The following is a 24,817-nucleotide window of genomic DNA, read 5'->3' as shown; positions in this document are numbered from 1 at the left end:
ACTGAACAGGGACGTAATGCGACACTTGAATGTAGCATACTAGGAGGCAATCACAAAAAGACCACAGTGAATAAATAGTGCTCTGTTAAGAGAGTAAATAAATGCACTGAAAACTTAGTGAGGCATGGCCTTTCTTGGGTATGTCTGTAAAAACGGACGTTTGTTCTTGAATGTGTCCTGAATTTTGACCCTTTGTCCTTAATTTCTGTCCCTACTTTTTTACAGTCCTGTCCAGAATTTGCCTCAATGCCAGGTGGTCACCCTACTCCCTGAAATCCTAGGTGTCAAGACTAACGTTCAAAAACATTTAAACTGCAGTCCATTATCTAAGACTCATTCAAAATCTTTAAAAAAGCCTTTAAAAGCAAAGTTACTTTCAATAATAGAAAGATATTAGTGAAGGTATGCTTTACCCCGGCTGGAATCCAAGTAGTTGCCCGCCAGATCCAAGTCCCCAATGCTCCCACAGCGTCCAGATACACTTGTGTGGTTTGGCAAGACACACAGTAAACAAGCATGCCTCAATAAGATGCTGCAATGCATAGAAAACTTAACACAAAGTCTCTGCTGAACACATGCAAGTAAAATCTATATAATACACACACGAAGCATTTAACCCCTTCGCTGCCAGGCCTTTTTTTGCCTATTTGGGGCAGTTCGCGCTTAGGCCCTCATAACTTTTTGTCCACATAAGCTAGCCAAGCCAAATTTGCGTCCTTTTTTTTCCTACATCCTAGGGATTCTATAGGTAACCAGACTTTGTGGGTTCCCCTGAAGGAGACCAAGAAATTAGCCAAAATACAGCAAAAGTTTCGTTTTTTTTTTTTTTTTAATGCGAAAAAAGGGCTGCAGAAGAAGGCTGGTGGTTTTTCACCTGAAAATGGCATCAAAAAAGGGTTTGCGGTGCTAAAACCACCATCTTCCCAGCTTTCAGGAACAGGTAGACTTGAATCTGAAAACCCAATTTTTCAACACAATTTTGGCATTTTACTGGGACATACCCTATTTTTACTATTTTTTGCGCTTTCAGCCTCCTTCCAGTAAGTGACAGAAATGGGCATGAAACCAATGCTGGATCCCAGACACCTAAACATTTCTGAAAAGTAGACAAAATTCTGAATTCAGCAAGGGGTCATTTGTGTAGATCCTACATGGGTTTCCTACAGGAAACAACAACTGAAAAAGAAAAATATTGAAATTGAGGTGAAAAAAACATAAATTTTTCTCTACGTTTTACTCTAACTTTTTCCTGCAATGTCAGATTTTCGAAAGCAATATACGGTTACGTCTGCTGGACTCCTCTGGTTGCGGGGATATATAGGGCTTGTAGATTCATCATGAACCCTAGGTACCCAGAGCCAATAAATGAGCTGCACCCTGCTGTGCGTTTTCATTCTATACCGGGCATACAGCAATTCATTTGCTGAAATATAAAGAGTGAAAAATAGCTATGAAGAAAACCTTTGTATTTCCAAAATGGGCACAAGATAAGGTGTTGAGGAGCAGTGGTTATTTGCACATCTCTGAATTCCGGGGTGACCATACTAGCAAGTGAATTACAGGGCATTTCTCAAATAGATGTCTTTTTTACACACTCTCTTATATTTGGAAGGAAAAAATTTAGAGAAAGACAAGGGGCAATAACACTTGTTTTGCTAATCTATGTTCCCCCAAGTCTCCCGATAAAAATGATACCTCACTTGTGTTGGTAAGCCTAGCGCCCGCGACAGGAAATGCCCCAGAACGCAACATGGACACATCACATTTTTTGAAAGAAAACAGAGGTATTTTTTGCAAAGTGCCTACCTGTAGATTTTGGCCTCTAGCTCAGCCGGCACCTAGGGAATCCTACCAAACCTGTGCATTTTTGAAAACTAGAGACCTAGGGGAATCCAAGATGGGGTGACTTGTGGGGCTCTGACCAGGTTCTGTTACCCAGAATCCTTTGCAAACCTCAAATTTGGCACACAAAAAAAAAAACACACACATTTTCCTCACATTTCGGTGACAGAAAGTTCTGGAATCTGAGAGGAGCCACAAATTTCCTTCCACCCAGCGTTCCCCCAAGTCTCCTGATAAAAATGGTACCTCACTTGTTTGGGTAGGCCTAGCGCCCACAACAGGAAATGGCCCAAAACACCACGTGGACACATCACATTTTTTCATAGAAAACAGTGCCTGCCTGTGGATTTTGACCTCTAGCTCAGCCGGCACCTGGGGAAACCTACCAAACCTGAGCATTTTTGAAAACTAGAGACCTTGGGGCATCCAAGGTGGGGTGACTTGTGGGGCTCTGACCAGGTTCTGTTACCCAGAATCCTTTGCAATCATCAACATTTGCCCCCAAAAACACTTTTTCCTCTCATTTCGGTGACAGAAGGTTCTGGAATCTTAGAGGAGCCACAAATTTCCTTCCACCCAGCGTTCCCCCAAGTCTCTCGATAAAAAATGGTACCTTATTTGTGTGGGTAGGCCTAGCGCCCACGAAAGGAAATGGCCCAAAACACAACGTGGACACAGCACATTTTTTCACAGAAAACAGAGGTGTTTTTTGCAAAGTGCCTACCTGTGGATTTTGGCCTCTAGCTCAGCCGGCCCCAGGGGGGGCAGAAATGGCCTAAAATAAATTCCCCCCCCCCCCCCCCCCCCCCAAACACCTGCCCGGGAGCGACCCTTGCCTACGGGGTCGCTCCCCCTGCGTGACATTGGCGCCCAAAAAAAAAAATCCCCGGTGCCTAGTGGTTTCTGCCCCCCAGGGGAGTGACCCTTGCCTAATGAGTCGCTCCCCAACACAAAAAAAAAAAACAAAAAAAAAAAAAAAAACATTTGCCCTGGCGCCTAGAGGTTTCTGCCCCCCCCCCCGGGGGGAGATCGGGCTAACAATAGGCCGATCTGCCCCTGGGGGGGCAGAAATGGCCTAAAATAATTAACCCCCCACAACCCCCCGGGGAGCGACCCTTGTCTAAGGGGTCGCTCCCCTTGCGTGAAATACACGGTAAAAAAAAAACTCACGGGGCGTGGCTTCGGGCGTCAAGATGGCGGTCGCACTTTGAGAGTGCTCTGGACCCCTCCGTCATCCGCCCTTAATTACCGTGGTCCAAGGGAGCGGAAAGCGCTATACATGGCGCCCCGGTGTCCCGGGGACCTGTAGAGAAGTCTGGCGGGACGAATTGATGAAAAGCCGGCGGCTCAACCTCATACGATGACCCGGCTGCTCCCGTGAAGAGGAGCTCAAGATGGCGGCCGCTGCGAGTTGTGCCCGGCGGATCTGAGGTGGGCTTTGGGGCCCCGACGAAGTCGTCTGCCGCGGGTCGAGGGGCGGCGAGAGGCCTGGTGAGAGCTGGGGCGCGCCCTGCGGGTGGATCCTGCCGCGGGGGCGCCGGCGGCCCCCCCCCTCCTGTCGTGGAGGGGGGCGCGGGGGTGAGCGGCACCGCACCGGCGCGCGAAGCGCGAGTGTGACCCGGAGGACCGGGAGCCCTCCCTGACTGCCTGGGCGGCTTGCGGTGCCGGGCTGGGGCCGTGGCAGAGGCCCTGGCCCCCGGGATCCTCCTGCTGGGGGGAATTTAAATTTGGAGGCGAGAGGCCCGGTGAGGGCTGGGGCGCGCCCCGGGGATGGATCCCTGCCGCGGGGGCGCCGGCGGCCCCCCCCCCCTCCTGTCGTAGAGGAGGACGCGGGGTGAGCGGCACCGCGCCGGCGTGAGAGGCGCGAGTGTGACCCGGAGGACCTGGAGCCCTCCCTGACCGCCTGGGCGGCTTGCGGTGCCGGGCTGGGGCCGTGGCGGAGGCCCTGGCCCCCGAGATCCCCCTGCTGGGGAGAATTTAAATTTGATGGCGTGCTGAGGACCAGGATCCGGCTGGAAAGCAGAGGGGTGCCCCGGGGGGGGAAGGGAAGTGAATCGAGCGAGCTGGACTGCGGCAACATCTGGACTGCGAGTTGAGCGGTGGAAGGCAACACCTTGAGGCAAGTGGATATCCTGGGTTCCGGGTCGTGCTTGGTTGACTTTAGACCCTGGTCGGAACGACCCGAGAGATCGAGAGCGCGATCGCGACGGCGCGAGGCCTACAATGGAGGCGCAGAGCCCTTAAGGTGGAGAGACCTGGGTCTGGGTCTCGGACGGGTCCCCCCCAACTGGTGGAGAGAGCGAGGAAGGGAGCTGAAAAGAAGGGGCCAACGGTGTCATCGCCGGCCGTCCTTACGTGATCAGACACAGCGAACCCCCCACAGTCCATGGTACTTAACAACGCACTAAATTCTCAGGCTTGAAACCGCGTTAAGAAAGGGGTGGCCCACCTGACGCCCGCCTCAAGTGCCACGATGGGGGAAGGATAAAACGAACAAACAACCTCCGCCCTCCCAACAAAAAAATCGACCAGTTCACAACTGCGACGGGCCAACGAGGAGGGGGAGAAGTGGCTGGTGGGGGTTCAAACCCTGATGGGGTGAGTGCCATTCTCCAAGCTATTCAATCATCGCAAATAGCCGTGGAAACGAAAATCGGTGAGGTGCGAGTGGACGTGGGCCTCATCAGACAGGACCTTAGAAATGCTGTAACCCGAATTACGGAAGTGGAAACCCGAGTCTCCCAAACCGAAACCGATTTGTCCGACCTCAAAGCCAAAGTAGCCCAGCTGCAGTCCCGAACCAGCGAGCTTCACCGTCGTGCAGAAGATGCGGAAAACCGTGCCAGGCGCAACAATCTATGCTTCATAGGTTTCCCGGAGGGCATAGAGGAGGATAAGGCCGCCGAATTCCTGGAGACGTGGATCAAATCTTGGATGCCTGACCAATCCCTCTCGCCCTGGTTTGCAATTGAAAGAGCCCACAGGGCGCTCGCGCCTCGCCCACCTCCGGGCGGTCCGAAGCGCCCGATGATCGCGCGATTCCTTAACTTTAAGGACAGAGACAATATCCTCAGGGAAGCGAGGCGGCAAGATGGTACGCAGTGGGAAAACCACAAAATCCTAATTTTCCCGGACTACACCAGAGAAGTCCAGACCCGCCGTAGGTCGTACGAACAGGTTAAGCAAAAACTAAGGGCAATGCAGCTCTCGTACATGCTCCTTTTCGCCGCTCGCCTCAAAGTCCTCATGGCTGGGAAAGCTTACTTTTTTGATTCCCCGGAGGAAGCTTGGGACTGGCTGACGGAGGAGGGCATTGGAGCCCGAAAGGGTCCCCCCGGGACCACTGGAAGAACCCCATATGTCGGGCCCTCACCATCAGAGGGGCCCCGGAGGAGCAGGCGGCGCACCAGATCCCGGAGAGGCAGACAGAAAGACATGATCGCTCCTGCAGAGGACGAAGCAGCCCGGGACTCTGGTCCTCATACTAAATCTAACACGGAGACTCTTCCGGTGTCCCAAACACCGTCCCAACCCGCCGAGGATGGGCGATTGAGTCAGTCTCCGGTACTCGGCTGACAGGAGATGTGGGACCCCTGCGTGAGACGTAAGGGGATTCGGGCTTCGCCTGACCCTCTCAGGCGACCCCTAGCGAGATTAACATTGATGTCTCCGGGGGCTTCCTAGAGTATGGTGTGGAACGCTTGTTTTGTGACTACTAATTGCAACTGATCCGAAAGAAAGGAGGGGTCCACCACTCCACCCCAATGACAGTTTTACTGGCTGTCTGGTTTTGGTTGGGTACATGGGCGACAGATGCTTCCGGGGGGGGGGGGGGGGGGGGGGGGGGGAGTTTAAGTTAGGTTTAGGAGGCGACAAGTTGGTTAGCCTGGTTTGTAGATTTAAAATTTTATGGTCATGTACGAAACGGTCATCCCTGGGCTTGCTCCCGCACATCCAAACATGCTCAACAGTGTCATACCTCACGCTTGGCCCTCAGTAACCCAGGTCCTCTCCTGGAATGTAAACGGCCTGTTAGACAAGATCAAAAGATCGGCAGTATTTAACACCCTCCGCAGGTATTCCTCCGCAGTAGTTTTACTACAAGAGACCCATCTTCTTGGGTCCAGATGCCCTATGCTTGCGAGAGGAGGATACGATAGGGTATATCACGCAGGGTTTTCCAGAGGCTCTAGAGGAGTGGCCATTCTGCTCCATCGATCTCTGCCCATGGTAATCTCTTCCATGCAATCTGACTCACAAGGTAGATTCATGGTGGTCACGGGGACTCTTCACGGACAACCGCTAAACTTGGTGTGCGCTTATGCGCCCCCAGCAAATCACGACTCCTTCTTACTTTCGCTCCACCGAGTAACCTCAGGATTACCCCAGGGAACTACCCTGCTGGGAGGCGACTAACGCGGTCCTTGACCCAAGGCTGGACATTTCTGGGGAAGCTACCATACATAGATCCAAGCGGGCCTCAGCCCTAAGTAGTTGGGCGGAAAGCCTGGGCTTGTGTGAGGTGTGGCGCACCTGGCATCCCAGGGAGCGCCAGTACACACATACCTCGGCAGCCCACCAGACGCAATCCAGAATAGACCTGGTGTTTATGCCCGCCCTAGATTTCTTAAAAGTAGCAGGGGCTGAGATTCTTCCACGGGGGGTCTCCGATCATGCGCCAATACGGATCCGGCTGGGTAGAGCAGACCCTACCAGACAGCCTATGTGGCGCTTGAACGCGTGGCACTTACAAGATACAGAATACACCCAAGAGATCAGGTTGCACCTCGACCAATATTTCGAATTAAATGTAGGCTCGGTTCGATCCCCAGGAATGCTATGGGCTGCTTGCAAGGCCACTATTAGAGGACATGCCAGAAGCATTCTCCGGTCCCGTGAACGAGATCATAATTCCCAAATCACCGAGCTAGAGAACAAGGCCCGGAGACTCGAATGCCAACATATAAACTTGGCATCGGCCACGAACATGAGGAAACTGACCAGGGTAAGAGACGATATTAAACATATAATGCTAGATTCGGCCAAGCACATGTGGAGAGCCTCAGCAAGCCGGATTTATGGATGGGGGGATAAAAACGGGAAACTACTGCATTGGCTGGCCACCCGTCCCATGGCTAACAGTATTATACTGGAGATCTTAGATGACTCAGGCACCCTTGTCAAAACAGCATTGGAAATCGCACATAGCTTCGCCTCTTACTACACCCGTCTATACGCCAGGCATCCACGCCCTGCTGTTGAGAGAGAGTCCCCCCTACTAAATGAGATTACCCTTCCTGGGGTAACTCCAGAGGCGAGAGACAGACTGGACGAGGCCATCGGTCTTGAGGAAGTCTGCAGCGCAATATCGGGACTGGCATCAGGCAAAACACCAGGTCCCGACGGCTTTCCAGCGGAATTTTATAGTAAATGTAGTGATATTCTGGGTCCCCACCTGCTCAGCATGTACGAAGAAGCGGAAAATCAAGGCCGCTTCCCAACAGAGATTGATCAAGCCACTATTGTGGTGATCCCCAAAACTCAACCCCCATCGCGACAATGTTTAGCGTACCGGCCTATCTCGCTCCTAAATGTGGAAGTCAAGGTACTCTCTTCGATCCTTGCTTCCAGACTGAGGGAGGTAATGCCCACGCTGGTGCACCCTGACCAGTGTGGGTTTATGCCCACTCGTAGCACAAGGCACTGCATCAGACGATTACACCTTGCTTTGGCGCACCGCAAAGTGCTATCGCATACGCAGTTGGCACTGCTTTTACTCGACTTCGAAAAAGCCTTTGGTACGGTAGACTGGTCCTTCCTCAATCAAGTCTTATATAAAAACGGGCTCGGACCAAAATTCCGGGGACTGGTGAAACTCCTATACTCTAATCCGACGGCTCGAATCAGGGTGAACGGAGTAGTCTCCGACCCAATCCCCATTGGTCGTGGGACTCGACAGGGATGCCCGTTATCTCCCCTGCTCTTCGCACTAGTGATAGAGCCACTGGCGATACTAATGAGAGGCGACCCACTGATCGAGGGCTGGCACTGGCCCTCTGGCTCGGAAGACAGGGTAGCTTTGTACGCAGATGATGTGCTCCTGTATCTCCCCAATCCATCCAAAAGCGGCCCACGCGTTCTAGAGATCCTTAGACTTTTCGCGGAAGCCTCAGGGCTGACCCTGAACCCTGCCAAATCTTTACTGATCCCCCTTCATCGCTCGCACGAATGTATAGATTGGCAACGGAATATCCCGATACGGAGAAACAGCTTTAAATATCTCGGGATACATATCTCACTTCTCCCCGAGCTAGCGTGGGAACTCAATGTCACGCCGCTTTCAAAGGAAATCAAAACTGACCTTCTGCGCTGGAGGACCCTCCCCCTGAATCTACTTGGTAGAATAGCGCTGTACAAGATGATGATTCTCCCCAGGATCTTATACCTCCTGCAGAATTTTCCACATCCCTTCCCCGTGATGGTTCAGGGAGATGGACTCTTTAGCACGCCAATTCATATGGAGTGGCTCACGTACAAGACTGTCGCTAAAAACCTGTCAGAGGGATGTTTATGAGGGTGGACTGGGTATGTCGAATATTCAATACTATTATCTAGCGATGCACATACTTGTAATTAATGACTGGATGGGAGGTGGATGGACAGACCCCCGCATATCAACTAGAATTGCAGACGATGGGCTACCCACAGATCCTTGACAGGCTCTACGGGAGCCCGATACCCTGGGATACTCCAGATGTGACCAAAATGGTACTTCTGGGATGGCGTACAGCCCAGAAAGTGACGGGGTGGTGGGGACGCCTAACCCAACAAACCCCGCTATGGCAGGGGAAGCAGCTGATACATGTAGCAGTTCTGGAGGGCTTCCAGAAATGGGACACCATAGGGATCTCCACACTGGGAGATATTTGGAGAGGGACACATATACGATCTTTTCAAGACCTCCAGAAACAATATTCCTTAAATAAAACACAATTCCACCGATATCTCCAACTACGTCATGCCCTACTAGTCCACCTACAGACAGGAGACAGCATACCCGAGCACAGCCCCATGGAAGCCAAGGCACTGATGGGAGTTCTGGGAAGGGGAGGGGTTTCTCAGATTTACCGCACCTTAATCACCGCCACTGGGGGACCCCTGAGAGAGCTTCGCCATAGGTGGGAGAGTTGGGTGGGACCCATGGAGGAGGCAGACTGGACAGAAGCACTGATGGCCCCACACTCCCTGACAATGGCCACACGCTTCCGTTTAATACAATCCTATTTCCTTCACGCCGCATACCTCACACCCGCTATGTTACATAAGGCAGGCCTCCGCCCCACAGCGGAATGCCCCCGCTGCAGGTATCATACAGCGGATTTCTACCACATGGTATGGACATGCCCGATTATAGTGGCCTATTGGGAAAGGGTGGTGCAAGAGATATCTGAGACCCTACAGAAGGAGGTAAAGAGGTCGCCATTGCCCCTACTTCTCGGGGTGATGGGAGATACAGAGCTACGAAGAGCAGATCGGTCCTTCTTAGGGGTGGCATGTCTGGTGGCCAAAAGGGACATAATGGCAGACTGGAAGGCCAGGGTGGCTCCGGCACTGGCTAAGTGGAGACGGGGAGTGGATTGGTGTGCGCAGCGAGAGAAACTTGTGTACGAGGTCAGAGGTTGCTTACACAAACACAAGAAGATATGGGGGAAATGGGAGGATGTAGCGGGCCTTTAAGAGGGGAGGGTGAGTAACATTAGTAATGAAAGCGGCAGGGACCGAGGACTGGACCATTATTGTTTTGAGGCCCGTTGGGCTTCATGTTGTACTGTATTTATATTTGTTCTATGCAAAATTTAATAAAATCTCTTTATCAAAAAAAAAAAAAAAAAAAACTCCCTGGTGTCTAGTGGCAGATTGGCCTCATCAAAATAGGTCAATCTGCCCCCAAGGGGGGGCAGAAATGGCCTAAATGTAATATGCCCCCTAGGGGAGCGACCCTTGCCTAAGGGGTCGCTCCCCACAAATAAAACAAAAAAGTAAACAAAACAAAAAAAATGTATCCCTGGTGCCTAGAGGTTTTTGCCCCCCCTGGGGGCAGATCGGCCTAATAACAATAGGCCGATCTGCCCCAGGGGGGGCAGAAAAGGCCTTCCAAAAATGCCCCCCCGGGAGCGACCCTTGCCCAAGGGGTCGCTCCCTTATGACAATTTCACACACAAAAAAAAAAAAAACTCTGGTGTCTAGTGGCCGTTTCAAAAGCCAGATTGCAAGCAATCCGGCTTTTGAAATGCTCCGAGAGACTTCAAAGGGAAGGAAATACATTTCCTTCCCTTTGAAGCCTCTCCGGGCCTCCCCCACGTGATCGAAGGAGAAATGCAAAGCATTTCTCTTTCGATCGCGCTGGAAGCTGAGCTTCCAGCGCGATGGGGGAGGCTCTGTGATTGTCAGCGTGCGCTCACGTCACAGGGGGGGGTCGGGGTGGAAGGGGAAGTGCTTCCCCTTCCATTCCTGCCTTGGGGGGGGTGGGGGAGCGTTAGCACTCCCCCCAGTTCCCGTGCCTTGGACGAGGTGACCTCGTCCAAGGCACCCGGGAACCGCTGCCTTGGACGAGGTCATCCAAGGCATGCGAGTGGTTAAAGAGTTTTCTTTTTTACTACTGGGTTGGTTTGTTTACATTCCATTCCTCAGGCCGGCTTGCGTGTCACACCAATGCAGGTAAAGAGCAAAATGCCCAAGGACTGCAGAGGTATTATGCGGAACAGGAAATAACAGCATCTTTTAAAAACAAATTTTGAAATTTGAACAACCAACCTGAACTCGTTTGGCTCGAGTAGGTCAAGGGAAGAACTTGTTAAAAGGAAAAACACAAGTATTCACTCTGCTGCCCATGGATTTTATCAGAACCATGGTCGGTGTGCTATTGTCCTTAAGGATTAGATGTTCATTCTCAGTTTGTGGATAGGGCAGACTCACAGGAGGTTGCGAACTTGACTTCTAGCACAGCTGGTCAAGCACCACAGAGACATGAGTTAACCCCTTCCCCGCCACGGACGTAATGGTTACGTCCATGGCAGCGCCCGTGTGGCGCATGGACGTAACCATTACGTCCTGAATGCTTCCCTCGGGAGAAGCGCTAGCGCTCCTCCCGAGGGCCGCCCCCCCACCCCCCTAGGTCAGGGCTGACAGGGGAATCCCTTCCCCTTCAACCCCCCGATCCCCCCCCACCCCCCCTGTGACGTCAGCGCGCGAGCTGACAATCACACAACCTCCCCCATCGCGCTGGAAGCAGAGCTTCCAGCGCGATCGAAAGAGAAATGCTCAGCATTTCTCTTTCGATCACGTGGGGGAGGCCCGGAGGGGCTTCAAAGGGAAGGAAATGTATTTCCTTCCCTTTGAAGTCTCTCCGAGGGTTTCAAAAGCCGGATTGCTTGCAATCCGGCTTTTGAAACCCCACTAGACACCAGGGATTTTTTTTTTTTTTTAGATGAAATTGACAGAAGGGAGCGACCCCTTGGGCAAGGGTCGCTCCCAGGGGGTCATTTTTTTTAAGGCCTTTTCTGCCCCCCCTGGGGGCAGATCGGCCTAATAGGCCGATCTGCCCCAGGGGGGGCAGAAACCTCTAGACACCAGGGATACTTTTTTTTAATTTTTTTTTATTTGTTTTCTTTTGTGTTTTAGGTGTGGGATGCGACCCCTTAGGCAAGGGTCGCTCCCATAGGGGGGAAATTATATTTAGGCCATTTCTGCCCCCTTTGGGGGCAGATTGGCTTATTTTTATGAGGCCAATCTGCCCCCAAGGGGGGCAGAAACCACTAGACACCAGGGAGTTTTTTTTGTTTGTTTGTTTTTCACGTAAGGGGAGCGACCCCTTAGGCAAGGGTCGTTCCCATGGGGGGCAAATTTATTTTAGGCCATTTCTGCCCCCCATGGGGGCAGATCAGCCTATTTTTATTAGGCCGATCTGCCCCCACGGGGGGCAGAAACCACTAGGCACCAGGGATTTTTGTTGTTGTTGTGTTTTACAGATGGGGAGCGTCCCCTTAGGCAAGGGTCGCTCCCCTGGAGGGGCAAATTGTATTTAGGCCATTTCTGCCCGCTTTGGGGGCAGATCGGCCGATTTTAGGTCAATCTGCCCCCAAGGGGGGCAGAAACCACTAGGCACCAGGGATCTTTTTTTTGCGCCGTCACGCAAGGGGAGCGACCTTGTAGGCAAGGGTCGCTCCCCGGAGGGGTTGAGGGGGGCAAATTTATTTTAGGCCATTTCTGCCCCCCCTGGGGGCAGATCGGCCTATTGGTATTAGGCCGATCTGCCCACAGGGGGGGCAGAAACCTCTAGGCGCCTGGGCAAATAGTTTTTTTGTGTTTTTTTTTTTTGTTTGTTTGTTTTTTTTAGAGATGGGGAGCGACGCATTAGGCAAGGGTCGCTCCCCTGGGGGGCAAATTGTATTTAGACCATTTCTGCCCCCTTTGGGGGCAGATTGGCCGATTGTAGGTCAATCTGCCCCCAATGGGGGCAGAAACCACTAGGCACCAGGGATCTTTTTTTTGCGCCGTCACGCAAGGGGAGTGACCTTGCAGGCAAGGGTCGCTCCCCGGGAGGGGTGGGGGGGCAAATTTATTTTAGGCCATTTCTGCCCCCCTGGGGGCAGATCGGCCTATTGGTATTAGGCCGATCTGCCCCCGGGGGGGGCAGAAACCTTTAGGCGCCAGGGCAAATTTTTTTTTGTGTGGGTTTTGTTTTTGTTTGTTTGTTTTTTCAGAGATGGGGAGCGACGCATTAGGCAAGGGTCGCTCCCCTGGGGGGGCAAATTGTATTTAGACCATTTCTGCCCCCTTTGGGGGCAGATTGGCCGATTGTAGGTCAATCTGCCCCCAATGGGGGCAGAAACCACTAGGCACCAGGGATCTTTTTTTTGCGCCGTCACGCAAGGGGAGCGACCTTGCAGGCAAGGGTCGCTCCCCGGGGGCGGGGTGGGGGGGGCAAATTTATTTTAGGCCATTTCTGCCCCCCTGGGGGCAGATCGGCCTATTGGTATTAGGCCGATCTGCCCCCAGGGGGGGCAGAAACCTTTAGGCGCCAGGGCAAATTTTTTTTTGTGTGGGTTTTGTTTTTGTTTGTTTGTTTTTTTAGAGATGGGGAGCGACGCATTAGGCAAGGGTCGCTCCCCTGGGGGGCAAATTGTATTTAGACCATTTCTGCCCCCCTTGGAGGCAGATTGGCCGATTGTAGGTCAATCTGCCCCCAAGGGGGGCAGAAACCACTAGGCACCAGGGATCTTTTTTTTGCGCCGTCACGCAAGGGGAGCGACCTTGCAGGCAAGGGTCGCTCCCCGGGGGGGTTGGGGGGGCAAATTTATCTTAGGCCATTTCTGCCCCCCCTGGGGGCAGATCTGCCTATTGGTATTAGGCCGATCTGCCCCCGGGGGGGGCAGAAACCTCTAGGCGCCAGGGCAAATTGTTTTTTTTTGTGGTTTTTTTTTGTTTGTTTGTTTTTGTAGAGATGGGGAGCGACCCATTAGGCAAGGGTCGCTCCCCTGGGGGGCAAATTGTATTTAGACCATTTCTGCCCCCCTTGGGGGCAGATTGGCCGATTGTAGGTCAATCTGCCCCCAAGGGGGGCAGAAACCACTAGGCACCGGGGATTTTTTTTTTGGCACCAAGGGGGGGCGACCAAGGGGGGGGCGACCCCATAGGCAAGGGTCGCTCCCAGGGGGGCAGGGGGGTTGGGGGACAAATTTATTTTAGGCCATTTCTGCCCCCCCCTGGGCCCGGCTGAGCTAGAGGCCAAAATCCACAGGTAGGCACTGTTTTCTATGAAAAAATTTGATGTGTCCACGTTGTGTTTTGGGCCATTTCCTGTCGCGGGCGCTAGGCCTACCCACACAAGTGAGGTATCATTTTTATCGGGAGACTTGGGGGAACGCTGGGTGGAAGGAAATTTGTAGCTCCTCTCAGATTCCAGAACTTTCTGCCACAGAAATGTGAGGAACATGTGTTTTATTAGCCAAATTTTGAGGTTTGCAAAGGATTCTGGGTAACAGAACCTGGTCCGAGCCCCGCAAGTCACCCCTCCTTGGATTCCCCTAGGTCTCTAGTTTTCAGAAATGCACAGGTTTGGTAGGTTTCCCTAGGTGCCGGCTGAGCTAGAGGCCAAAATCTACAGGTAGGCACTTCGCAAAAAACACCTCTGTTTTTTTCCAAAATTTAGGATGTGTCCACGTTGCGCTTTGGGGTGTTTCCTGTCGCCGGCGCTAGGCCTACCCACGCAAGTGAGGTATCATTTTTATCGGGAGACTTGGGGGAACGCTGGGTGGAAGGAAATTTGTAGCTCCTCTCAGATTCCAGAACTTTCTGCCACAGAAATGTGAGGAACATGTGTTTTTTTAGCCAAATTTTGAGGTTTGCAAAGGATTCTGGGTAACAGACCCTGGTCCGAGCCCCGCAAGTCACCCCTCCTTGGATTCCCCTAGGTCTCTAGTTTTCAGAAATGAACAGGTTTGGTAGGTTTCCCTAGGTGCCGGCTGAGCTAGAGGCCAAAATCTACAGGTAGGCACTTCGCAAAAATCACCTCTGTTGTCTTCCAAAAATTTGGATGTGTCCACGTTGCGCTTTGGGGCGTTTCCTGTTGCGGGCGCTAGGCCTACCCACGCAAGTGAGGTATCATTTTTATCGGGAGACTTGGGGGAACATAGATTAGCAAAACAAGTGTTATTGCCCCTTGTCTTTCTCTACATTTTTTCCTTCCAAATATAGGAGAGTGTGTAAAAAAGACATCTATTTGAGAAAAGCCCTGTAATTCACATGCTAGTATGGTCACCCCGGAATTCAGAGATGTGCAAATAAACACTGCTCCTCAACACCTTATCTTGTGCCCTTTTTGGAAATACAAAGGTTTTCTTGATAGCAATTTTTTACTCTTTATATTTCAGCAAATGAATGGCTGTATACCCGTTATAGAATGAAAACGCACGTCAGGGTACAGCTCATTTATTGGCTCTGGGTTCCTCGGGTTCTTGATGAACCTACAAGCCCTATATATCCCCGCAACCAGAGGAGTCCAGCAGACGTAACGGTATATTGCTTTCGATAATCTGACATTGCAGGGAAATGTTACAGAGTAAAACGTAGAGAAACATTTATGTTTTTTTCACCTAAATTTTAATATTTTTCTTTTTCAGTTGTTATTTTCTGTAGGAAACCCTTGTAGGATCTACACAAATTACCCCTTGCTGAATTCAGAATTTTGTCTAGGTTTCAGAAATGTTTAGGTTTCTGGGATCCAGCATTGGTTTCATGCCCATTTCTGTCACTGACTGGAAGGAGGCTGAAAGCACAAAAAATTGCAAAAATGGGGTATGTCCCAGAAAAATGCCAAAATTGTGTTGAAAAATTGGATTTTCTGATTCAAGTCTGCCTGTTCCTGAAAGCTGGGAAGCTGCTGAGTTTAGCACCGCAAACCCTTTGTTGATGCCATTTTCAGGGGAAAAACCACAAGCCTTCTTCTGCAGCCACTTTTTCCAATTTTTTTGAAAAAAACAAAATTTTCCCTGTATTTTGGCCAATTTCTTGGCCTCTTTCAGGGGAACCCACAAAGTCTGGGTACCTCCAGAATCCCTAGGATGTTGGAAAAAAAGGACGCAAATTTGGCTTGGTTAGCTTATGTGGACAAAAAGTTATGCGGGCCTAAGCGCGAACTGCCCCAAATAGGCAAAAAAAGGCCTGGCACAGGAGGGGGAAAAGGCCTGGCAGCGAAGTGGTTAAAGCTCTTTGAAAAGAACCAAAACAACGCATGCAACAATAGTTTGATCTACCTAAGGGCACATCCAATTAAGCTAGGAAATTGCTTCTTACGAGTCCAAAAACGTGTGAGCTGCAAGCGCGTTGGCTGTAGCATCATCCTTGAAACCCTGTCTATCACGTACATTTGTTACACACAGAATAAAAGGCTAGACACTGCATTTTGTCAGCAGTCAGTACTTTGCAATATCCTCAGGAGATCTGCAGTCAGAAGAGATGTTCAGCAAGAGCAGCTAACCAATCCCTGCCAATCCCTGGAAGGCAAAGGCTGCTCAGCAGAGAAAGAGGCGAGACCTTAACAATGAGGGCTGCACCCGTCCACTTTCCAGCTGATTAGTTTGTTATTGAGGTACAAACACCTGGAGAGGGGGAAAACTACTGACACCATACTCGAACAAGACCCAGCAACCCACACAATATCACGCAGGTAGTTGGTTGGGAGGGTGGAGCTTGCAGAACCTCTTCAGACCCTACACCACAGAAAACCTGCACAAGTCAGCACTAGACGTCATTTAATAGCACAAAGAGCAAAGGCCGCCCCCACAGGGGGCATTACGGGCCGGTGCCATAATGTCCGCCTTGGACCCGGAAGGGACCGGTTTAACCGGTTTTTAGGAATCTCGCATTCGCCCAGAGGGGTCCTCCTCCTCCACCCCCCCCCCCCATAAACAACAAAGTGGGGTAAGAAGGTGAGAGGAGCTAGCTCAAGGACCAATGGGGAGGGTTTGAGGCATTCAAACCTCCCAATGAGCGACAGGGCAACAAAGCCCAACGGGGAGATGGGGGGCATTTAAGGAGCCCCCCCTTGGCCGGGACAAGGTCACACAGACAACGAACCCGGGACGACACGCTGAAGGCGCACCGAAAAACCACCCTGACAATAGCGCATCTAGTCGTGATGCCGGACAAGACAGGAGGAAATTAGGGGCAAGCGGAAAGTAATGGAGGTTTTACCAAAATGGACGGTGAGCACACCTAGTAAGGCGGTGTACAATGGAAGGCCACACACCTGGGGATGCCTCACAGCAGGGTGAAAGGAGGCCGGAGAAGGGGAGTAAGCGGAACACTGCACTCGCAGCCCAGGGCACAGGTACACCACAGGTAGCGAGTTTGGGCCTTATCCAAAATAGAGGCTACCCCCTCAGAGTAATAAGGTAAAACAAACACTATGGAATAAGACCCCTCCAAAAAACGAAACGTGGGATTGCCCATAACGGAGCAAAGAGACATTACAGAGGCCAGGACTTAAAGGCCGATCAGTCACTGCAAAAATTTCTGTAACACTAGTTTGAACTCAGTTGAAGTCTTGTATTATTGAGTTATAGCTAAGTGTGATATGATGATTGTAATCTTTCCAAAATCGTGATGGGTTTAGCAGTGCAGTCAATGTTAAGAATTTTACGGGCAATTACACATTTGTTTATGTCAAATAAAAGCGGCCAATTTTTATCCACTGTTAAATGCGGCACGTATGGGCTTTTTGCGCGCCTCTGGCACCATTGCGGTATCAAATCAAATTACTGGAGTGTGACAAGTGCGGGAGTTAGTGGAAATGCAACTCGTCAAACTTGCGCTACACAAGACAAAATACCGCTAACCAAGCGTGGCCAGATAACGGAGGAGAGCGCTGCTCGTTACACCCTGGTCACCGCCAAACTGGGAATAAACGGATTTTGAGAAGAAGCGCTGATAAAGGAGAAGGTAAACCGGCAACAAAAGGCACAAGCAATACTAGTTTCCCAAGCTGCGCAATTCGCAGGAAGTGAAGCCTTGCAAGAAAAGACAAAGAACCCATTAATTATACATACAGGGCACAGCCGTCGGCAGAAGCCATCAATTCCAGGCTGCGCGGGGACTGCGGGGACATGGTGTTGCCTTACTTTCAACCACCACCTCAACCGATGGCACGCACTTCTATACATATGCCTAAAAGCCTGGTGTGTGCGGGGATTGGGGATAAAAGTTTTTTTTTTTTTTAGCAGTTCGTGAAAAATATATTGCACCAGTACGGTTTGTGAAAATAATTTAGTTTGATGCGAAGCAGCTTGGTTCACACACGATAACAGCCCAATTTATGCATCCGAGGTTCTCGGACGTAACTGCATTAGACTCCTATCACCGGGCGTCCCCAAACAGGATTAGGAACCCAGCAGGAAGACAGGGACATCGCACAGGGGTGTGAGCGCAGCAACGTCGATAGGCGGCTATAGTCTGACCAGCGAACTTCGTTTTGTTAGATGGAACGTCGGGGAGGAGTGACTACTGTACGAATGTCGTATGTCTGCAAAAATATGATACAATACATGTTTAAACTGGTCGGAATTCTCTTAGCCTCGGAACAAGTTACCTGGGCATTACAATAGGGCAGGAAGGAGGGGCCCTCGGAACTCTACGCGGGAGGGCGGGGTACGAGGCAAACCCAGGGCGCCACCCTGCCTCGAGCTACACGGGGACGTAACGCAGCAGCGCCTGTCCCTCGAGGCTCCCACTGTAGGGGAGACGTTCAAAACCGCACCAGCAAAACACAAAGCAGATGGAGGGGGCCTCGGATTACGGGTTCGTGACAAATTACCCCTACATCGGGTTTGGGATTTTAGTCAAATCTCAGTGCTTCTTCTCTCAGAGGATTCTCCATCCTCCAGCACAGAAATTAAGGTGGTATGTCGGGATAAACTTCAGTCACGGCGTGCTGCATTGCACTCCGCCACAGTCAACTCGTATGTGCCATTGTAGACTCAATACAAATGTGCAGCAAGTCTGCCTCACCTGAACTGAAACCAGCATTCAATTGCTTTTGCTTTGACTAGCGTCCTCGGGGCAGAACTTCCCATCAACGTAAAATTACCTTTTCTATATATTTTTTTTGTTTAAACATTCTTTAAACAATTCTATGGCTGCAGTAGGAACAGTAAATAATTCTCCTGAATTATTTGGTGAAAGTTACATGTTTCCCCAAGTATTCCACGGCTGCGGTTAGAACAGTGAAGTTGCCTTCCCAGCGCCCACTAACCCTCTGCTGCCCTGAGGATGCAGCTGAAGACAAGAAACGCTAAAAGACACTGAAACTGACCACGTTATATGCAAGGGACAGAAGCTCACTCTCCAACGGCGATTGGCAGACATCCCAGTCCGACACTGTTATACAGGAGTGCAAGACTGGTTGAGTTTGCAATGGGCTTGATAACTAGCGTCACCCAAGTTCCATCACTTTGACGTCACCCTGAGGGAGGAGACGGTACTTTGCTATAGCGTTGATATAGCGCTTACTACCCCCTAAGTGGGATGCTGAAGCTCCTGTACACTCATATAGAATGCTTCTCCGTGTCGGTGGGGCGTGTTGTCTAGTTCTAGTGGGCCATGCTTCCAAGTCATTTGTTATGGCTAACGAATTGCCGTTATGGGGTGCACTTAGTGGTATCAAGGATGAGAATTTGTGACAAACGCCGATTTTTAAAGCGTGCTGTGCTGGTAACACCGAAGGTCCCTTTAATCTTTCATGTTCTCAGTCTAGTTTCTTACAGTGGCTTTAGCAGGAAGTCATTAACTCCTCTTATGGATACAAAAGGGATAACAGACTAAGCATGATGGAGTACTCAAGGGCCAGTACAAACCATAACAATTTTTCGGGTCGTCACCACCCTCCCCCCCCCACCGCCCATCATTTGAAAGTCTTTCTGATTTATAAAGTTATAAAATTGTGCCAGATTGCATTGTTGTCCTGTTGAGTCACAACAGGTGCAATCACAAAGCAAGGGGCGCAGCAAAGAAAACCAAAAATGAAAAAGCGGGTTCACAAGCATAAACTGGGGTCTATACGACTGTGCACGCTGCTCTGACGAGAATCACTGAAATTCTAAGTTGGAGCACGGCTTGTCTTCTATTACTCGGCCTTAAGTGGAAACAACATTTTTCTCTGCAATGGGGTCCAAATGCAGTGCGAAGCCTGAAAATATTACACCGGAGGCTAAAAATAAAAAAAAAGTACCTGGTGTATGTTACCAACGAATGTAGACAGTCAGCTTAGATCATGTTGTTGACAACTGCCCCTTATAGCATTCAAATTAACCCAAAACCTGTGATCAATAAACCTAACAGAAACCCCCCAATAAAATCTTTGTGGAGTCATTTATTTCAAATATTCGAGATACACAAAGCTAGCTTCAAGGTGCTCTATCTACACAGTATATAGCAAGGCTACGTCCTTCCGTAAGCAGAAAGCATTTTTGGGAATTAGGTAGTCTCACATGTTCCTCTTAAACAACCCTTCCTTAAAGCTTCTGTACTGCAGGCGAATGCATTAATTATTGGAGAGATTAAGTGCCTGCCTGCACCTACGACCTTCTGGGAACTACTACACAGTGACCTGGGAAAGGGAGCACATCACTCACTGAGACAGGGTGCCTCTGACGCACACACAGTAACTACAACAAAAGCTCCACTTATCACAGTTTGGTGGACAGCACGCAGGACCCTACCCTCACTCTCAATAGAAAGCGTACGGAGACAAGGGACCGTGAAGAATATTCAATTACACAAACGGTGTTAAATAACTTTGGCGAGAGGGTCCTCCGAGCCGGCCACTGCCACACGCGGCGCAACTGCACTGCCTTTCTTGGAATATACAGGGTGTCTGATGCCAAAACCTCCCACTCAGAGAGCAGGATGTCTTATAGAGGAGCCCCTTTACATATCTCCATGGCGAGCCTAAACATGCCAGGGGCTCAAGAAAAACCAGGTCTGCAAATAACTTGAATAAAAATATCGGAACCCACAAATACATGTAAAAACCGTGGTCTCAAAATAATGGCAGGAACTGAGCAAACTTAACTAACCAGCACCAAATGCTGATAATAGTATGCTCTCTAAACACACGGCTACAGTGGCTCATGGAAAACAGGTCTACACATACCAGCGCTACGCGGCCCAGCCGCGGGCCATAAAATGATTCCTTCAGTGAGCAAGCAGCCCGCCAAACAGGTCTCATTTTATCCTTCCACCTTGATAACGTTTATTGACTGTATACAAAATGTGTGTTTTTTTCGTTAAACAGCAAGCATGCCTATGATCTAAAATTGCTTATGCGAGAGGGCGTTCTTGGAGCACTGACAACGCTGGGGGCAAGGCGGACAGAGGAGTAGGTCTTTGTAGCTTCAGCAGTTCACCTTCGTTGGATCCTGTTTTTATGTTTTTCAATATTAACCGGCTTTATGTTTGTTTTCCGCGGAATCCTTGATAGATACGGAACCCAGGGAATGCAATTAAGAAACGGCAATTTGATAGTGCGGGGTCTAAGCGGGGGGAAAGCTGCTACCCCAGGGGAAAGCTGCTACCCCTGTTCCACTACATTTAAGGGAATGTCTGCATTTACCTGCATTTAAAAGCGTGAGCGGCGTAGTGCTTAAATGGGGACAATACAACCATCCGGTCCGCCACGGAAACCTTGAAAATGCATCACAAAGTTTGATATTTGTTCGGATCTTGTGTTATTTTCAGTAAATTATCAATTTGATTAAAAAACTATATGAAGCATTATGCGGGCTACATAACGGCTACATTAGCACAGTTGATACCACATAACCTCGAAGAGGCAAATTTCTGACCTTCCAAACACAGTAAATTTGCATGACTATATAGGAACTTCTCTCTCAATATACCAACCTTATGGTTACTAGATAACTCCATGTCCCCAGGGCTACTAACTTTCTACCCTGAGCTTTCCTTTAGCATACTGCACTCTAATATATATAGTTTCCACTACAGCTAAACCAAGTGAACTAACACGTGAAAGCAATAATCCAAATAGGTGTCCCCCGGACTTATGACAATATCTCTGACAACAAGGGGCTTCGGGTAACCTTAATCACGCGAGCTCTAGTCCAATGTCGAACACGACCATCGAAATTCCTTGGAGGTCCCTGGGCAACGTATAGGGCATGGTTTCTGCTGCTCCCCCAGCTGGACAATCTCGCCGGGGACTGTGCCTTTTGTACTTAGGTGCAATTATAATGCCTAAATAGCAGACACTAGGCGCGTTGCGCCAGTAGACTCCTTAGGACTGTGGCCTACTGGCGAGCTTTGTGGAAGCTGTGCGAGGACAAGCAGCGGCACTTTTTCACTTTATTAGTTAAGCGCGCACTACAACCGCAGTAAATAAGCACAGAAAGCAAAGCGCCGCGCTGCCTACCAGGGGGCTTCTGCGAGGGGCTGTAGGTCGCGCAGAAATTCAGAGCCACCGCTTTCTCCCGGACCGTGGCCATAGGGGCATCCAGTCCGGACACAGGTTGCACTAGCGTCTCTCTCCCACGGCCCAGGAGCGCGCGCGTCAAGAGGGAAGAGAGCAGCAACAGCAGTGAACTCCGGCACCGCTCCCAGCACTTCGCTCCTCGGCTGGAGGCGTTGCCGTCTGACGTCACCTCGGCAATTTACGTGACCGTACGGGCTGCTTCGGAGCGCTGAAAGTTTCCTCAGCCTGAGAACAGCTTTGGGTCTGTAACATGACCACCAATTTAGCCCGGAAAAATAATGCCTCATTTTGGAGGAAAACGTGAAGTCACGTCTTCTTCCCATCAAGCTGTCCAACTTAAATTGTCATGGTCAAGAAGCTTACGAAGACCTCATATTGTCCATGCGCTCTGCTTTTAACTGTTTCATATTAAGGAAAGGAAAACTTCTGGAAACAGCAAGGAAAAAACACGCATTTGTAATGCAATAGGTGCCACATTTGCAAGAATTGGAGCTATTGGTGTTGTAAACGCATAATTGGACTTTTCTTGTCACATAAATTGGTAGATTGGTTTGGATCGGAGCAGGGCAGATCAGTGAGGGGCAGATTGGAGTGAGGTGGATTGGGTTGGGGCAGAGTGGGGTGGATTGGGGTGAGGTAGACTGGATTGGAGTAGGGTAGATTGGACTGGAGTGGGCGGATTGGATTAGGGGGATTGAAGTGGGGCAGATTGTTTTGGAATAGAGTGGGGCAGATTGTTTTGGGTGGGAGTGGGGCAGATAGGTGTATTGCAGATTGTTTTATATTAGAGTGGGGTAGATTGTTTTGAATTGAAATGGGGCAGATTGTAGTGGGCAGATTGTTCTGGATTGGCGTGGGGCAGGTTGGAGAGGGCCAGATTGTTTTGGATTGTAGTGGGCAGTTTGTTTTGGAGTGGAGAGCGGCAGGGTGGATTGGGACAGATTGTTTTAGTTTGTACTGGGACAGATTGTAGTGGGCAGATTGTTTTGGATTGGAGTGGGGCTGATTTTTTGGACTGCAGTGGGGCAGGCAGAAGTGGGGCAGATTGTTTTGGATTGAAGTGGGGCAGATTGTTTTGGATTGGAGTTGGGCAGATTGTTTTGGATTGGGTGGGGCAGATTGAAGTCGGGTGGATTTAAGTGGGGCCGATTAGAGTGGGGTGGATCGAGGTGAGGTGTACTGGATTGGAATGGGGTGGATTGGATTGGAGCATGGACATAATTTAGAGGTTGCCAGGGGTCACAGCTACGATCCTTGGCTAGCCTCTAGTAACCCCTAAGACTGCCTTTGCAACCCCTGGCCTCAGAGGTGGCAAAATCAGTGCCTGGAGCACAGTGGCAGCCCATATTTAAAAAAGTGCTTTAACATGTATTTTGTGTGCATGCTTGAAGGTGTGTGTGTGTGTAGGTGTGAGTGTGTGTGTGCAAGCACGTGTGTGAGAGTGAAATTTAAGGACAAAAGGTGTGTGATGGCCATGCAATGTCACTTCAGCCACCTCTGGTATTTTGGTGAATTGACATTAATGGATTGGAGTATGGCAGATTGTTTTGGATTGGAGTGGGGAATATTGTTTCATATTAGAGTGGGGCAGATTGTTTTGGATTAGAGTAGGGCAGACTGGAGTAGAGCAGACTATTTTGTATTGGAGTGGGGTTGATTGTCATGGATTGACATGAGGCAGATTGTTTTGGATTGGTGTTTGACAGATTATTTTGGATTGGGATGGGGCAGATTGTTGTGCACTGGAGTGGGGCAGATCGTTTTGGATTGAAGGGGATAGATTGGAGTGGGTGGGTTGGGCGTATCAGAGTGTGATGGATTGAGATGGAGTGTGGCGGATTGGATTGGAGTAGGGTGGATTGGTACGTACTGCACAATTATGTGTAAAAGTATAATTTCGAAAATTGCACATTAGAAAGAAGCAATGTCACTTTGCAATATTTAGAACAAGATAATAGTCATTTTTTTTAGAACAGCGCCCACGAGCAAAAACAAAATATGAGTGCAAAGTGAGAAAAGAAGACTTGGCAAAATAAAAAAAAAGTTAACTACAGAAAATACAACTTTTCGATTTTGTTTGTCCAGCTGGGCATGTTTTTGCTAGTCATGTTCTTTCTATTTGCAGGCCACTAGAAGGTAGAAGAACAACATAGTACCTCAATCACATTGGGAACAGCGAACGGGCACTGATTATACTGCTCTACGGACAGGAATGGAAGTGATGATATGGCCACCTTGACAAATTACGAGGCTGTAATGAAAGTGCCAGGCAAGCCAACAAATGATAAGCGACGGTGGGCTCCAAGCCCTTTTCTAACCACAACTGCGTCTCACTAGCGATATGCATGCGCTAGCGCATGCTACCTAAGGATCGACCATATAAAATAAACAGTCAGAACTTTCCATTAAATTATCCTCCAGGGACGAAATGTTAATGATGTAATGTTTAGAAGCAAAACTTTAAAAAATGCAGCACAAATGGCGAGTTTACATGTTGCATATCAGCAAAAATGTGCGTAATGTGCACGTGACTTGTTAGAACATAGTGACTAAACAGCCAGCAAGAAAAATCTTCACAAGAGTAAAGATAAAATCAGGACAGTCGGCATACCTCTAACTTGAGAGTTTAACCTGTTCAGCTGCATGCCAAACTAAAAGAAACATGCTCATGTAACAAGTTAATAGACAATAGAGTAATTATGTCTGAACGTTTGGATTCTCATTTCAGAATTTATGGCAATCAAATTTGTGCAGAAAGGTGACTCTAAATGATACAGTACCTGCCAGTAAATACAATGTACACCTCAATGACAAATTGAAACAACAAAATGAGACAATCTACACTGCCCAAATATTTTTTGTAAAATTGACCACACAAAATTAGATGCGCAAAGCATTTTTAACTCATTTGTTTATCTTAAAAGTGGCTAT

The 24,817-nt window shown here is 49.6% G+C and overlaps 1 protein-coding gene across 2 annotated transcripts in view; it reads right to left on the bottom strand.

Annotated features, from left to right (window-relative positions):
* The window catches only part of DEPDC7 (DEP domain containing 7), a 217,186-nt gene extending 195,154 nt beyond the window's left edge, over positions 1-22,032 (bottom strand). For both annotated transcript variants that reach the window (XM_069223519.1, XM_069223520.1), the window contains exon 1: positions 21,827-22,032. In XM_069223519.1, coding sequence (XP_069079620.1) covers positions 21,827-21,899 — 73 coding nt within the window. In that variant the 5' untranslated portion in view covers positions 21,900-22,032. The remainder of the gene's footprint in view (positions 1-21,826) is intronic.
* Between the last annotated feature and the right edge of the window lie 2,785 nt (positions 22,033-24,817).

Source organism: Pleurodeles waltl, chromosome 3_1, assembly GCF_031143425.1.
Source record: "Pleurodeles waltl isolate 20211129_DDA chromosome 3_1, aPleWal1.hap1.20221129, whole genome shotgun sequence".
Taxonomy (NCBI): domain Eukaryota; kingdom Metazoa; phylum Chordata; class Amphibia; order Caudata; family Salamandridae; genus Pleurodeles; species Pleurodeles waltl.
This window is presented reverse-complemented; position numbering and strand designations above follow the sequence as displayed.